Source organism: Centrocercus urophasianus, unplaced genomic scaffold (assembly GCF_019232065.1).
Source record: "Centrocercus urophasianus isolate 14NV4802_14NV808 unplaced genomic scaffold, USGS_Curo_1.0 seq_23, whole genome shotgun sequence".
Taxonomy (NCBI): Eukaryota; Metazoa; Chordata; class Aves; order Galliformes; family Phasianidae; genus Centrocercus; species Centrocercus urophasianus.
In genome coordinates, this window is record NW_024884789.1 from 9825338 (window position 1) to 9837782 (window position 12445).

A 12445-nucleotide genomic window follows, 5' to 3' on the forward strand; every position below is an offset into this window, starting at 1 on the left:
TGTTACTGTTTGGCTAGGAAAATAAAACTTCTTACCTTTCTGCTGTTCTTGAAAATAATACTTGATGTTTTTCACGGTGTATTTCCAGAAGTCTCTCGACTGTTACTTGCCATTAATTTTACATTTAATATTCTATCATTATTCAAAAATTATCAGATTTACCTTATTCAGGATAATTTAACTTGCCACTCAACCTTGTGTTTTTTGGGAAGGACAAGCTGCTTCTTTTATTCATGCATATAGCGTGTCCCTCACTTTTAAGTGTTTCAGACTGTGCCTTATTGGTCAGATTTTTCTTCTGCTTAATATATTGAATAAACTGTCCAATCCCTTACTTTCAAAACATTTCTAGATGGTGATTTAGAGAAGCATTCTAGCTTGTTAACTATTAACCAGCAAATGTACCTATCCATTACAATTACTGGCTTTATGGTATTGCAAAATTTCCAAGGGGGCCCAAAAATACTTCTGTTATCTCCATTTCCCTCCCCGCTATGTCCGATGCTGTGCACAGATCATAATCTTATTTTTCAGCTGTGCATATGTTGTAGTGCAGATAGCAAGAATTTATAAAATGCTCAGAGTGCATTTATGCAGAAGAGGCTCCGTGAAGTTGCTGGGATCCCTCCTGTGCTCTTTAAGAGACGCTGGTGGGTTTCCTTGTCCCACATGTGGTTTTGAGCTAATTACTCCTAGCCCTGCTGAAAGTTTTACTCTGTATACTTAAGGAAAGCCTTTGAAAAATTAGGTTTTGTGCATTTCTTCTGGGAAGGTTGACACTGATGTTTTTCAGGGATACAGGGAAGACAAGAAAGAAATGGCAAAGCTTTTTAATCATAAGGAAATTTGGTAATTGCTTTCAGCAACAGATTAGGGTCAAAAACAGAAGAAGTCAGTAAGTAGTGGGGTTCTTCAGGTATGTTTGCTGTACTTGCCATGTAGTTTAGAGATAACTGAACTATATTTATCCCAGATAACTTAAGTATCTTCAGCATGCTAACCTGACAGCACAGGGCTCAGCTTTGCTGATTAGGTGTATGTAAAAAGAATGACAGTGTCAGGTCTCTGCAGTGGATGATCCTATCTAGCAGAACAGATCATGTGAAACGGCATATCAGTATCTGCCTTTGGTTTTATGGTTAAATTAACTAGGATAAATGCAATCTACTGAATCTCTGAGAGTCTGGCACTTTTTTCTTTGGCAGACTCTGAAGCAGTTTTAAAGCTCTTGCATTCATACAATTATTTATAATTTAGATAAGCCACTGCTGATAGGTGTTGCCTGTACCTATTGTTCTTCAGACAGGAGATTGTGTCCTTCCCTGTGCAATCTGGTATTTCATGTTCCAAATGGCATTTGAGGTTCACTGTTTCACTGACTGCCTCTGCCTAATATACACAGCAAAAGGAACCACATGTATTTTGCATGTGTATTATGTGCAAAAGAAACCAATCTCTGTAACTGGTTTCTGTCTTTACTGCTTGTTGCAAAGAGAGCTGTTTAGCAAAGGTGGCAGTGCTTAAAATTTTGTTGACAACTTTCTTAAAAGTGAAATTGTATTTCTGTCAAGTACTATCATACTTGCTAAACAGCTGTGTATTTGAGGGTGACCTTGTGGTTTTAGTCTCCACTTTCACTGTCAGTTCTGCTGTCTTGATAAGATTTCCTATGACCAGTTTTCCCATTTGACACTCAAGATTATACGCTGTGCACAGATGTAGGAACACAATGAAAAGAAAAAGCTGAGGAGAGGAGCCAGAGGGTACAAAGATTTGCACATAGCTCTTGGACCCTGGGCACAAGTGAGTATGTGCAGTGTGAGTGCCTCTGCTTGCCTTGACAAGTTGGTCTAATTACTACTGGGAGCTATTAACCAGACAGAACAGATTGCAACTAATAGTACAACAGGTGAAGTTCCAGTTTAAACTGACTGATCTTCTGTACCCGAGGAGAGTAAAAATTGACACGCCTTGACCAGTTCAGTAGGATTATCAGGTTAGTTGCATAATGTTTACTTGGTCTCTTTCACCTTAAGGTTTTAACTCCCTGACATTGGGAGAGTAAAACTGTGGTGTTCTTAATTCCTACTGGACTTTTGAGTAGGTAATGTACTTTGAAATACTGCATGTGTAGAATACAAAATATTTTTAATGATGTTTGTTTCCTTTCCACTAGTTCCATTTGTCTTTCCACTGCTGTAGAATAGAAGGAAGACCTGTTCCATCAAGACATACTGTCAGGTGAGTGGAAGGAAATAGAAGTATGCACTGTTTGCAGGAGACCACTTAAATGTTTCACTCAGGAGTTGCAAAGTACAGGTTCCTTACAAACAGTAATTAGTACAGCACATTCTCTTCTTGAGAGGCAAGAATTGAGTTAGCAGTTGATTCTCCTCTCATCTCAGCAATATAACACATACAAATGGGCTACTTCTGAGTTTGCACTAAACATTTATTTAACAAAATGAATGCCACAGATACCAACACATCTCCAAAATGTACGTATGCATATGTAACAAATGTACCAACAGTTGGTTTCCAAAATGAAATCAACATCAAATTTAAGGCAGGATATCGTGTGACTTTTCATGCAAGAGCATATTCAAAGGTCCCTTTATCCAACCCCTCGACTTCATCTTCCCATGTTGAAGAAGGCATACTACTGTAGGGGTCTAGCAAGATTTTGAAGCATCTGATAATTAGAAGTCCTAAGAAAACACACAAAATCCCCACAAAGGCGAAACCAGTTTTTTGCTCCAAAGTCAGAGGGAAGGCAGACATTTCACTGACGCTCATGCTGGCTGAAGTGTTGCCGCAGTAATTACTGCTCATCATTGGACATCACATCTTGGTGACTCTGTGGGATTTTCACCTCTATTGCTTCTTTGCCTGCATAGAAAAGTGAAATCAGTTACTAAATGGGGTGTGTATGTCTGAGCTCTGTGGCATATGAACAGTTTGAAATCAAAAACAGCTTGGATTTTTGTAGTGTCCTGTTGTTTTTGTGTTTTTTTTCACATTTAAGTTAATGTGATAAAATTGAAACTTTCAGCTCCTACGTACCATCCACTTACTAACAGCAGACTCACAATTTGCTGGCGCTCTATCTCCTCAACACAATGATCTCACACATGGCTGTTGCAAATAGCATTTTGTCAGACTGGGCATAAGCCTGCAGATTTTAATTAGACAATACTCACAAGGTATCCGCCTGGATAAACTAATACATTTTCTGGAATGGCTTTGCCTCAGTCCTTAATCTAGTCCTTAAACTCATATTGATCTCAAAGGGAATTTCAGCCAAATAATATGAATTTTGGTCATGTAATTTAGCTTAGAAATCTAAATAAATAGGAATGACTTTCAAAATAAAATGGTGTGTGCAATTCTAGTCTTGGGCTCCATTTTGAGCTATGCAGGAATTGGAAGTGAATATATTGGTAGAACTGCTCCTTTACCTTCCTCTACACACGTCCATGCAGCGAGTGCCACTCGTATGTGATCCAAGCGTGCCTAGGGGCATGCACTGTTGAAACATATGTTTGAATTGACCATTTGAGCCACTGTAGTGATGTTGCAGCCATGTGCCCACAGTATATATGTCTTATATACGGGCATACGGTATGTACGTCTTCATGTAACAAAAAAAACCAACAGAAATCACAATATTCTCTTGTGTGCGAGGAAGGATTAGTGGAAGAAGAAATTATGCAAATTCCCTCCCCCAAGTCTTACTCTCATTTATTTTTTCTCCTTAGTCTCAATATTTTCACAGACATTTCAAGATGAGCTTAGAAGGTGCTGAGCTCAGGGGATTGACCCACCCTGCCATCACCACCAGGAGACTTTTGTGTATTTCCAGACATTAAATACTTTTGTTTTTATAGTTTTAAGGTGATCTGATGTGTAGATTTAAGTTGGGGGGCGGGCGGGGAGGCAGAGGAAGCTGTTTTGCTTTATTTTGGGTGTTCTGTCAGATACTGAAATCCCCTCTCTCTTAAGTCTCAATAGACAGCAGGAAGATTGGAAGGCCTGGGACATCATATCTACCAAAGGACAAAGGCATTTTTATTCTAAGGCTAGAGCTTGGGGATTTTTGGCTCTTGTTAACACCTATTTAACTAACATGCCTCAGGGGAAAACTCTTTTTGTTAACAATTCAACCACCTCCTTCCCCAGGGATTTCCAGGCATCCATTTATTTCTTGGCAGAGTAATTAGGCCACTGGAAGCTCTGTGCTGCCATGACTACACTGATACTGGTACCTGCCCTAGCCAGTTCAAAGAGAGCTCCAGTATCTCTACTCCATGCTGCACTATAGCCATATCTTGACTAAGTCTAGAATTAATAGCAACAGAAGTAAAAACAAGATTTAGTATTCCTGAGAATATCAAAACAGGCAAAACTTTTATGTTGTGTATGTCTCCTTTCTTACTTCAGAAATTGGTGGGATTTTTGTACATGTCATCTTGAAGAATGAAAATTTTAAAACAAAGATGAAAAGGATGGGACACAACTCTTTGTTCTTCTCTTTATGCATTGATCCTCAACATAGGTATTAAATAGTGTGATTTTCTATTACTTTCTGTATACATTTTCTAGAGCATACAAACCATCTATTCTATAGAGCTGTATGTGATCCTTCTTTTGAATGACATTCTGCCCTTTGGGTCAACACTGTTTTAATTCCTGTTAAGTTGAGGAAAAGATCTGGATATAGCCTACAAGAGAAGTAATGTCAACAGTAATCAATATTTACTTTCTGGAAATATAATAGCACATGCTGCACAGGTCTTCATTGTTTATCCTTCCAGTTTTTCTGTAAGTCTGACCTTGTGCAGAAAAAATATCACAAATTGGTGTCAGAAGTCAGTTGATTTGAACAAGAGCCAGTCAAGAAAAGTTATCCTTCCAGAATTCCTAGGACACTGGATTATAAAAACTAAATGAAAGGCTTGTATGGGAAAATGAAATGTAGATGCTGAGGAAGACAGAGCTCACACCTCCCCCCAGATCAAATAACCCAAACAAAACAACACCACAACTAAAAATAAATGAAAAAACAGCAGAGAATTGCTATCCTGAAAGGTACATAGAAAAAATCTTAGGGATGGCCATGGGGAGCCCTACATTGGAGCTGAATCCTGGGAAATGTCACACTCATTTTGCAGGTTATGCACTTAAATTAGTTGGATTTGTTTGTTTATCAGACACTGTGGGACAAATCTCTGCGAGGTTTGACTGACATGGAGTGGTTGTCTTAGTCTTACTTGGCAAGAGTTTGTCTGAAATGGCTGCATGAGAAAACAGTGGGTATTTTCTTCCTGGGGAAATGAGATCTGGGAAACTCCAGTACACGGCTTTGTGTGCTTCTTTCCCCTGTCCTGAATTTCTTAACTTGTAATTGAAGCTTTAAAGTTCACAGAACATTCTGCTCTAATTACATATCCCCAAAACTGTGGTACCAAATTGACCTTGAGTGCACGTCCATTGTTTTCACACTTTAGTGCTGCATACAGGTTAGATGTCCTCTCCCAGCTAGTCAGATATCCTTTCAGTTGCTGCAGAGTATGTGTCAAATCATGAGTCAGAAGACTGTGAATGCTAACTAACATGGCCTGCATCCAAAAATTCTAGAAGATAACCTCTAGGGCAATGTGATGGGGACAGGCATTAAATCAGTTAGAATCTGCAGAGTCATTTTGTAGGGGCTGGCTTCAGACTGATGTCTCCTGACTTTTTTATAGGTGAAGACCATTCATCCTTTGATTTACTGCCCGTATAAAAACACTGGCATAAAGAAAGGCTCCTTAACATCTTGCTGTGAGTAGAAAGGCCATTGGAGGAGGCCCTTGTGAGACTGGAACAGCGAGTCTAAGAGAAAATAGCAATGAGGAAAATAGCTTGGCACAGAGACTATTAAGGTAAGGGGAATGGAGGTGTGAGCTGGGGATGCTGGCTGTACATGTGTGGGATGAACAGCAATACCATGGCATTATGCACGGACGGTCAGCTGGAAGAAAACTGCTGAAACTCTTACTAGTCTAGTGGATCTCCAGACCAACTCTGCCAGTGTTTGGTGTTGATTGAGATTCCCAGTCCCAGCTCTTTGGTCACCTTTTTCGTATCCTCATGTTTTGAGAGACACTGAGAAGATTAAATAATTCTGGACTATCCTGAGAAAGGCAGGAATTTCCCTTATGTTTTGAGTTTCATCCTTTCTCCCACAGAACCCCCTTGGGGTTCTGGTTTGGTTGGTGATTTTTTGGTTTTGTTTTGTTTTGTAGTGGCTCAGTAGTGTAAAGGAGTACCTTTGACAGCTGCTCAAACTGGAAGCATTCATCCCATTGGCAGGATTAAGCCTCAGGTCCTGAAAACTCAGTTCATAAACCAGAGCGTGTTACAGAATTCACTAAATCAGTTGCCATCTGTTCTCCCTTTAGATGTGCTGCAGATCCAGCTGCTGACGCTGGTCATTCTAAAGGCACTTCAAATAGTTTCAGTCCAAGGTCTACGTTTCTGAGCGACAGCAAATGTAACTTGAAAAGGTGTTTGTGTGCTTAGGGACAGAAACTGGCATTTTTGTGCTCAACTACTTGGTCAAAGAAATCGAATTTCAGGAATTGGGCATAGGAGGTGGTAGGGTAAGAAGATTATCAATGAAGAAGACCAAATGAAATAGAGATCAGCATGAATTTGGAATTTTCCAAGGGATCTAAACTGAGTTAACAACGCATGGCCAGAAATGCTGCAGAAGCAGCTCTGAGCACACAGCCAACCTGCCATGTTCATGCACACGCTGCATGCCTGTGTTCTGTACATTGCTGGGGAGAAAACTGCTTGCTCAGGGTGAGGTTTCTGAGGCAGCAGACAGGTGGGTGTAAGGTGGGAAGGCCAGGGCACCGATGCCCAGCAAATGGAGCACATTTAACTTTTGTGTGAGTGTATCAAAGCATCCCCCGACATGCAGTGTTTTTGCAGCATGTAATTCAGTACACTTTTCCACATAAACTGCATTCTCCTGCAGAGAAGCAGCAGCTGGGCAGTGACATTTGCAGCCTCCAGGCAAGCAATGAATTGCAGAAATGAGATTTTATCCTTAGTAGATAGACAAGCCTGGAGTCTCCAAGGAACAAGAGACCCTGCGCTATGCATTGTGCTGTGAATTCACGGATATGCGGCCAAGGTCCAGATAACAGAGGCAAGAAAATAAAACGTTCACCGGTGCCACCCTTAACTTGCGAATGTGGAAAACCGCTACCTGTTTCCCTGGGGCATGCAGGCTACGAGAACCGCAGGACACCGAGCACCCGCCGAGCAATCGTTGCCCGCCGCTCCATGCGCAGCTTGCGCAGCCCCTACTTTCTCCGGCTCCGCGTTCCCCCCGGGGCGCCGCCCGCAGCCCGGGGCTCTCGGCCGCCGGCACGGCCCCGCCGGCACAGCCCCGCCGCCCCGCCCCGCCCGGCCCCGCCGAACCGCCCGCGCTACCGACCCGTCTCCTCCGCGTTGCCCATGGTGGCGGACGGCGGAGCTCCGGGCCCGGCCGGCCGAAGCCCAGGTGGGAGCCCCGACGGCTGGCACTGCTCCGGCCGCTGGGGCTGCGCGGAGTCCCGGGCGGCGGGGGCGGCTCGGCCGCGCTCCCCCTCGCCGCCCGGCACCGCGACCCCGCCGGGTGCCGCTCGAGCCGCCCTCGTTAAAAAATTAAACGCGGCCGCCGCCGCCTCCTCCTCGCCGCCCGCCCCCTTCCATCGCCGTTCGGCCCGTTGGCGCTCCCCTCCGACCCCCCTCGCGCGGATTAAACCGGGGAGCGTGGAAACTTCCTGCAAAGCGCTACGTGCGGCGCATCGGTAAGCGGCGCCCTGCGGGGGCGGCCCTCCCCGCGCTCAGGCTGCGGTGCCGCAGCAGCCGGGAGCCCTGCGACCTGTGGAGCCCGCGCGGGCGGCGAGCAGCGCCGCCGAGTCGCGGTGCGCGGGGCCGAACGCCTCTTCCATCCGCCGCCGCCGCGTCCTGCGGCGAGGGCTCGGTCCCTCCGTGCAGCTTCGGCGATAATAACGATTAAAGTGCGGAACATGTGGCGACATACGGCTGGGGCCGCAGCCTGGCTGTCGCTTTATAGCCTTTCATTAGCCGCGTTTAGCTGATGCTGATTGTGTATTAAAGAGGCTTCGGTTTGCGGCTGCAGCAGGTGTTTAAGGTGGATAAGGAAAGAGGATTTCTTTTCCCAAAGCTGGATCTGTGTATTGCACTAATAAACAGCAAATCTGTTTTTAAATGATAGTGATGCGGTATTTGGATGCCCTGGAAGGGTGCACGTGGGCCAGTGAGACGGCACTGTATTTAGTGCCAGGCACAAAGAGATTTGTTGAAGGCTGCTGTAGAACCGTTGGAAGAATTTGTTCTGCAGAAAATAATTTGAAAACCTCACGTGTTTCTTACTGCATACAACAACACTACGAGAGGTTAAGTCTCTTTTATCCTAATACACACTGGGAAAAAAGTTTTGCGTTACCAGGCATTTTAATAGCTGATTGCACTGTTGTGCCTGCAGTTCAGCACTGGCCAGTCTCAAAGCACGCTGTGTCCCTCTGGTAGAACCAATGGTTAAACGGATGGTTAGCCGTGCGCTCACTAATGATTGCTAGTTTGATCATCTAATGTTGCAGTGTCAGTAATTTGGTAAACAATGTCTGTTGCTGAAATTACAAGCCAAGCTAATTTTTGAAGTGCCTCTCGTATTTAAAGACCCATGAAGAGCTTATAAATAGATTGTTTCAAATGGTATGACTGTGCTTTCAGAATATGTATATAAGGAGCCTCTTCTGTTCCTAATGAGCTCTAGATTTCTTTTTTAGCCTTGTCCCTGATTAACTTGGGGCCCATGAAGATCTCTTGCTAAAGAGGAATGGCCATGGTTTGGGATGATGTGGGGATTGGCAAAGACACAAGGCCCCTGTCCACCCTATCCCCACCTAACACAACTAGTTTGGGAGAGTGGCAGGTATCCATTTTTTCCTGATAATCATTGAGCATTGCTGTATTTGGAGAACCTTCTTGTAAGTAGGCCTTTTCTCCTGGAAAAGATTGAGTTGTAGTATCTTCCTGCCCTTAAATGTATTATATTTTTCTGTCATTATTCTTATAGAGGTGAATTTAAGAGATTTTGTGTTTGGTTTTTTGTTTTTGTTTTTTAGACTGTGAAGTCACTGTTTCTCTTGTGCAGCAGAAGTTGTTGAAATCGCGTGATCATTTTTAGGAATCTGATACTCACTGTTCAATTTAAAAGAGCTTTCAGTTGTGCTGAAGATCCACTTTTCGTGGATATGAAAGTGGAACAGAAGCTGGCAGCCACAGACAGAGAATGAGGCTCCTTCTGCCACCGGTTGTCATCAGACAGATAACATTTTTTTTGTTGCTGTTGGTCATTTGTTTTTTTGTTCATGCTGATACATTTTAAAACAGAAAAAGCAATGGAATAACTTAATTTATTCCTGTATTTCATCCTTTCTTTCACTTAAGGATCACTAATTTTTTCTCATTAGGAACCAGACAGAAGGCAAATGAGATAGCAGTGTATGTGCCCATGGAGCATTCTGAGACAAATGGAGCATTCGCTACTTTTCACTTTCTGCTTCTTTACCACGCCCATCCATGTGTTCAGCAGAATAACAACTGTTATCAATGACTTCAGTCATATTTCAGATTGATTTGATCCTTATGTTAGGGAGTGTCAAGTGTGTTTTCAATGGGGAGCCCTCAAACAGAAAGAGAGATGTTATCATCGGTGATTTAGTACATTGCCCCCACAAATGGAACTGACTAATTTTAGGCCAGCCGCTTAAAGCCAAGTGGGTGCCAAGGAGGAAAAGGCAATAGGGAGCTCTTTGAGCTATTGTGTGTTAGGACTTCTTAGTGTTTAAGGATCATTTGAGTGGTGCGTCAATGAAATGTAACTATTTTGAAGGATAACTAACTCCACTGTAGCACCTTTTCCCTGTAGCTTCAAAGAGCTTTCTGAGTGCTCCTTCACAAACAAACAAATCCTCTAGAGATTCAAAACAGGCTCACGGAAGGGTAGAGCCACTGAAGAGCATTGTGCAGAAGTATCGTTAAAAACACATCAATTCACAACTCCCCTCATCAGCAAATTCAAGCAAGTGTAAACAAGTTCATGAGAAATTTACCAGCTGAAGACAATAATATATGGGGGAGATAAAAGCAGTAATAGAGTTGGGGGAGGGCATTGAAAAATGGTTATATATAAATGCATGCATTGAACAGAATTGCAGATGGAAAATATTTTACGTAATTTATTCCAGGGTTCTTAATGTTTTAAAAAGGATGAACACCTTTGTTCTACCATGCTGGCTTTTTCGTTTGTTTGCTTGTTTGTTTCATCCAAAAGCCGTGCTTTTACCAGATACCGACTACATCTGCTGCTTACATGTCCAGCCTGCAGTCCTGGGGATATGTAGGGTACTGCCAAGAATGAGGCAGAGAAACAATTCTGCACAGCAATCTCCCTGTGTAAAAGATCTGAGTGGGCTTACAAGGGTTTAGGGATTCGGAAACTGAGGCAGGTTGAGTGTTAGTGTTGGGGAAGGTGGAACGGTGTGTGCATACAGTGAGCAGCAACAGTGCCACCTGGTGTGATGGGCCAGGAGGGGGGCTGGGTCCCTCCTCCGCTGAGCTCAGAGAAGGCCCCTGGCCAACAAGGAGAGGGCAGAGGCTTCTAAAGCCTTAGGTGGGATGGGTTCCCTTTAAACCTGCAGGAGGTATTTCCTGCCTCACCATGAAAAGCTAATGAGTATGTGAGGGGCACTCAGCCCCTTACTGAAGACTACGTGTTGTGGAAGGAAGGACCAACGTGCAGATTGCTCAGTTTTGTTTTCTGTAGTAATTTCAGTAGCTAAAGAAGTGATCTGGGGAGAGTGGGGGTGATGTGAATTGTTTCAATATAGGACCAGTAAAACTGCTGTCATCGTCTGATGTTGTTATGCAGCCTTCTAAAAAAATGGGTGATTAGATTTAGGCTCCCAAGCTGTGGTTAAGGGTTGCATAACACCGGGAAAAAAATGATGATAATCTATCGTTTAAAGATTTAAACCCCCACTAAGGGAAAAAGTGGTTTTATCCTTGCAGATCAAGTAGGGCAGGGCTCCCGTTTGTCACTGATGCCAAGTTCTGGGCATAGGATGCTGCGCTGTTTTTCTGGTTATGAGTATACAACAGACTGAACTAAAGCGTCAACATGCAGTTTCATTCCTGTATCAGGCATCTGTACGCTCTCTTACCTGGGGGAACTCAGTCAGTAAGTGCTGTTGATTTATTCTGGTCGGGGGAGGAAGAAAGTCAGAGAAGGCAAACTTCTCTGTGAGGGAGCAAGAGAGGCAGCAGTCTGCACCGCAGCTGCAGGTGTGAAGGTCTGTGCAATAGGTGGGCTCTCGCTGTGCAATAGCTGGGCTCTGCTCTGTCTCTAGAAGATACCTGCAGGCACACAGGCTGATGCGTTTGATAGCTTGCCCTTTGGAAGTGTAAAATGTTTTCTTTTCCGGAGTTAAAAACCACCACATTTCCCAGACTAGGAAGATAGTATTTAATTGCAAAAGAGAGCATTTAGGGAAGATATTTGTTTTACTTCAGGTCCTGTAGTAAACACCTCTGTAAAAGAAGGTTTCATTTACAGAGTAGTTATTTATTTCTTTTTTAAGCACGGAGTAAAGCAGTGTATGTTAGGTGCAGTCTTAGGCAAGACAAACTGGTTTGGAAATACTTGTGGCTTTGCAGAAAGGAATCTTTAAATGAACTGCAAACGATAACTGGTTTAGGAAGTGTATTTGTTGTTAAAAGCAATTCTCAGGGTTTTCTAGAGGAGGGACAGGTTTAGAAAATGCTAAGCGTGTTTTCATGTCATAGCAAACAAAACAAGAAAAAATATGTGCCATGCGTATTTTCACCATACATGCATCATATAGGTGGGAACAATAACTGAAAATAATCTTTCATGGAAAGCACTCTCAAGATGTAAATATGTGAATCTGAGGAGTCCCATTCTCTCACATCACGTACAAACTGACTTTTAGGAAGATAGAACTTTTTTTGCAGTTGCCATCTGATGAAATTGTTGCTGAACTGCTTTTGATCATGGCTTAAATTCCAACAAAATTAAAATCAACACTGAGATCCCACTGAGTGTGGGGTCCCAACACTGAAGATGCAGAGCACAGCTGGGCAGGGCTCTCAATAGCAGAGTGCAGCCACTTGGGCGTGGGAATTGTGAATTGTGGGAACCGAGAGCAGTAAAACGTAATGATAGCAGTAACTATTTCAGTTATTGCAATTGTCACAAACACCGCGTTATTTTTCTAATTGATGTGTGAACGCTGAACTCTTTAATGTGAACTTTTTAACCTTCATTGGGTTATGTGGGAGGGAGCTTCACAGCATT

General features: G+C 43.3%; 1 protein-coding gene across 2 annotated transcripts; it reads right to left on the reverse strand.

Annotated features, from left to right (window-relative positions):
* Positions 1 to 2476: 2476 nt before the first annotated feature.
* CTXN2 (cortexin 2) lies at positions 2477 to 7549 on the reverse strand. Of its 2 annotated transcripts, none has more exons than XM_042824674.1 (2): positions 7493 to 7549; positions 2477 to 2889 (listed from the first exon to the last, which is right to left on the reverse strand). In XM_042824674.1, the coding sequence occupies exon 2, from the start codon at positions 2833 to 2835 to the stop codon at positions 2587 to 2589; it is 249 nt and encodes an 82-aa protein (XP_042680608.1). In that variant the 5' UTR covers positions 2836 to 2889; positions 7493 to 7549; the 3' UTR covers positions 2477 to 2586. The 2 variants fall into 2 exon arrangements, with proteins under 2 accessions (XP_042680608.1, XP_042680609.1); XM_042824675.1 differs by lacking the exon at positions 7493 to 7549 and adding an exon at positions 3459 to 3495.
* Between the last annotated feature and the right edge of the window lie 4896 nt (positions 7550 to 12445).

What these genes read in the sequence shown, in the direction of transcription:
- CTXN2 (XM_042824674.1), bottom strand. Translation starts at nt 2,835, where the DNA reads ATGATGAGCAGTAATTACTGCGGCAACACTTCAGCCAGCATGAGCGTC.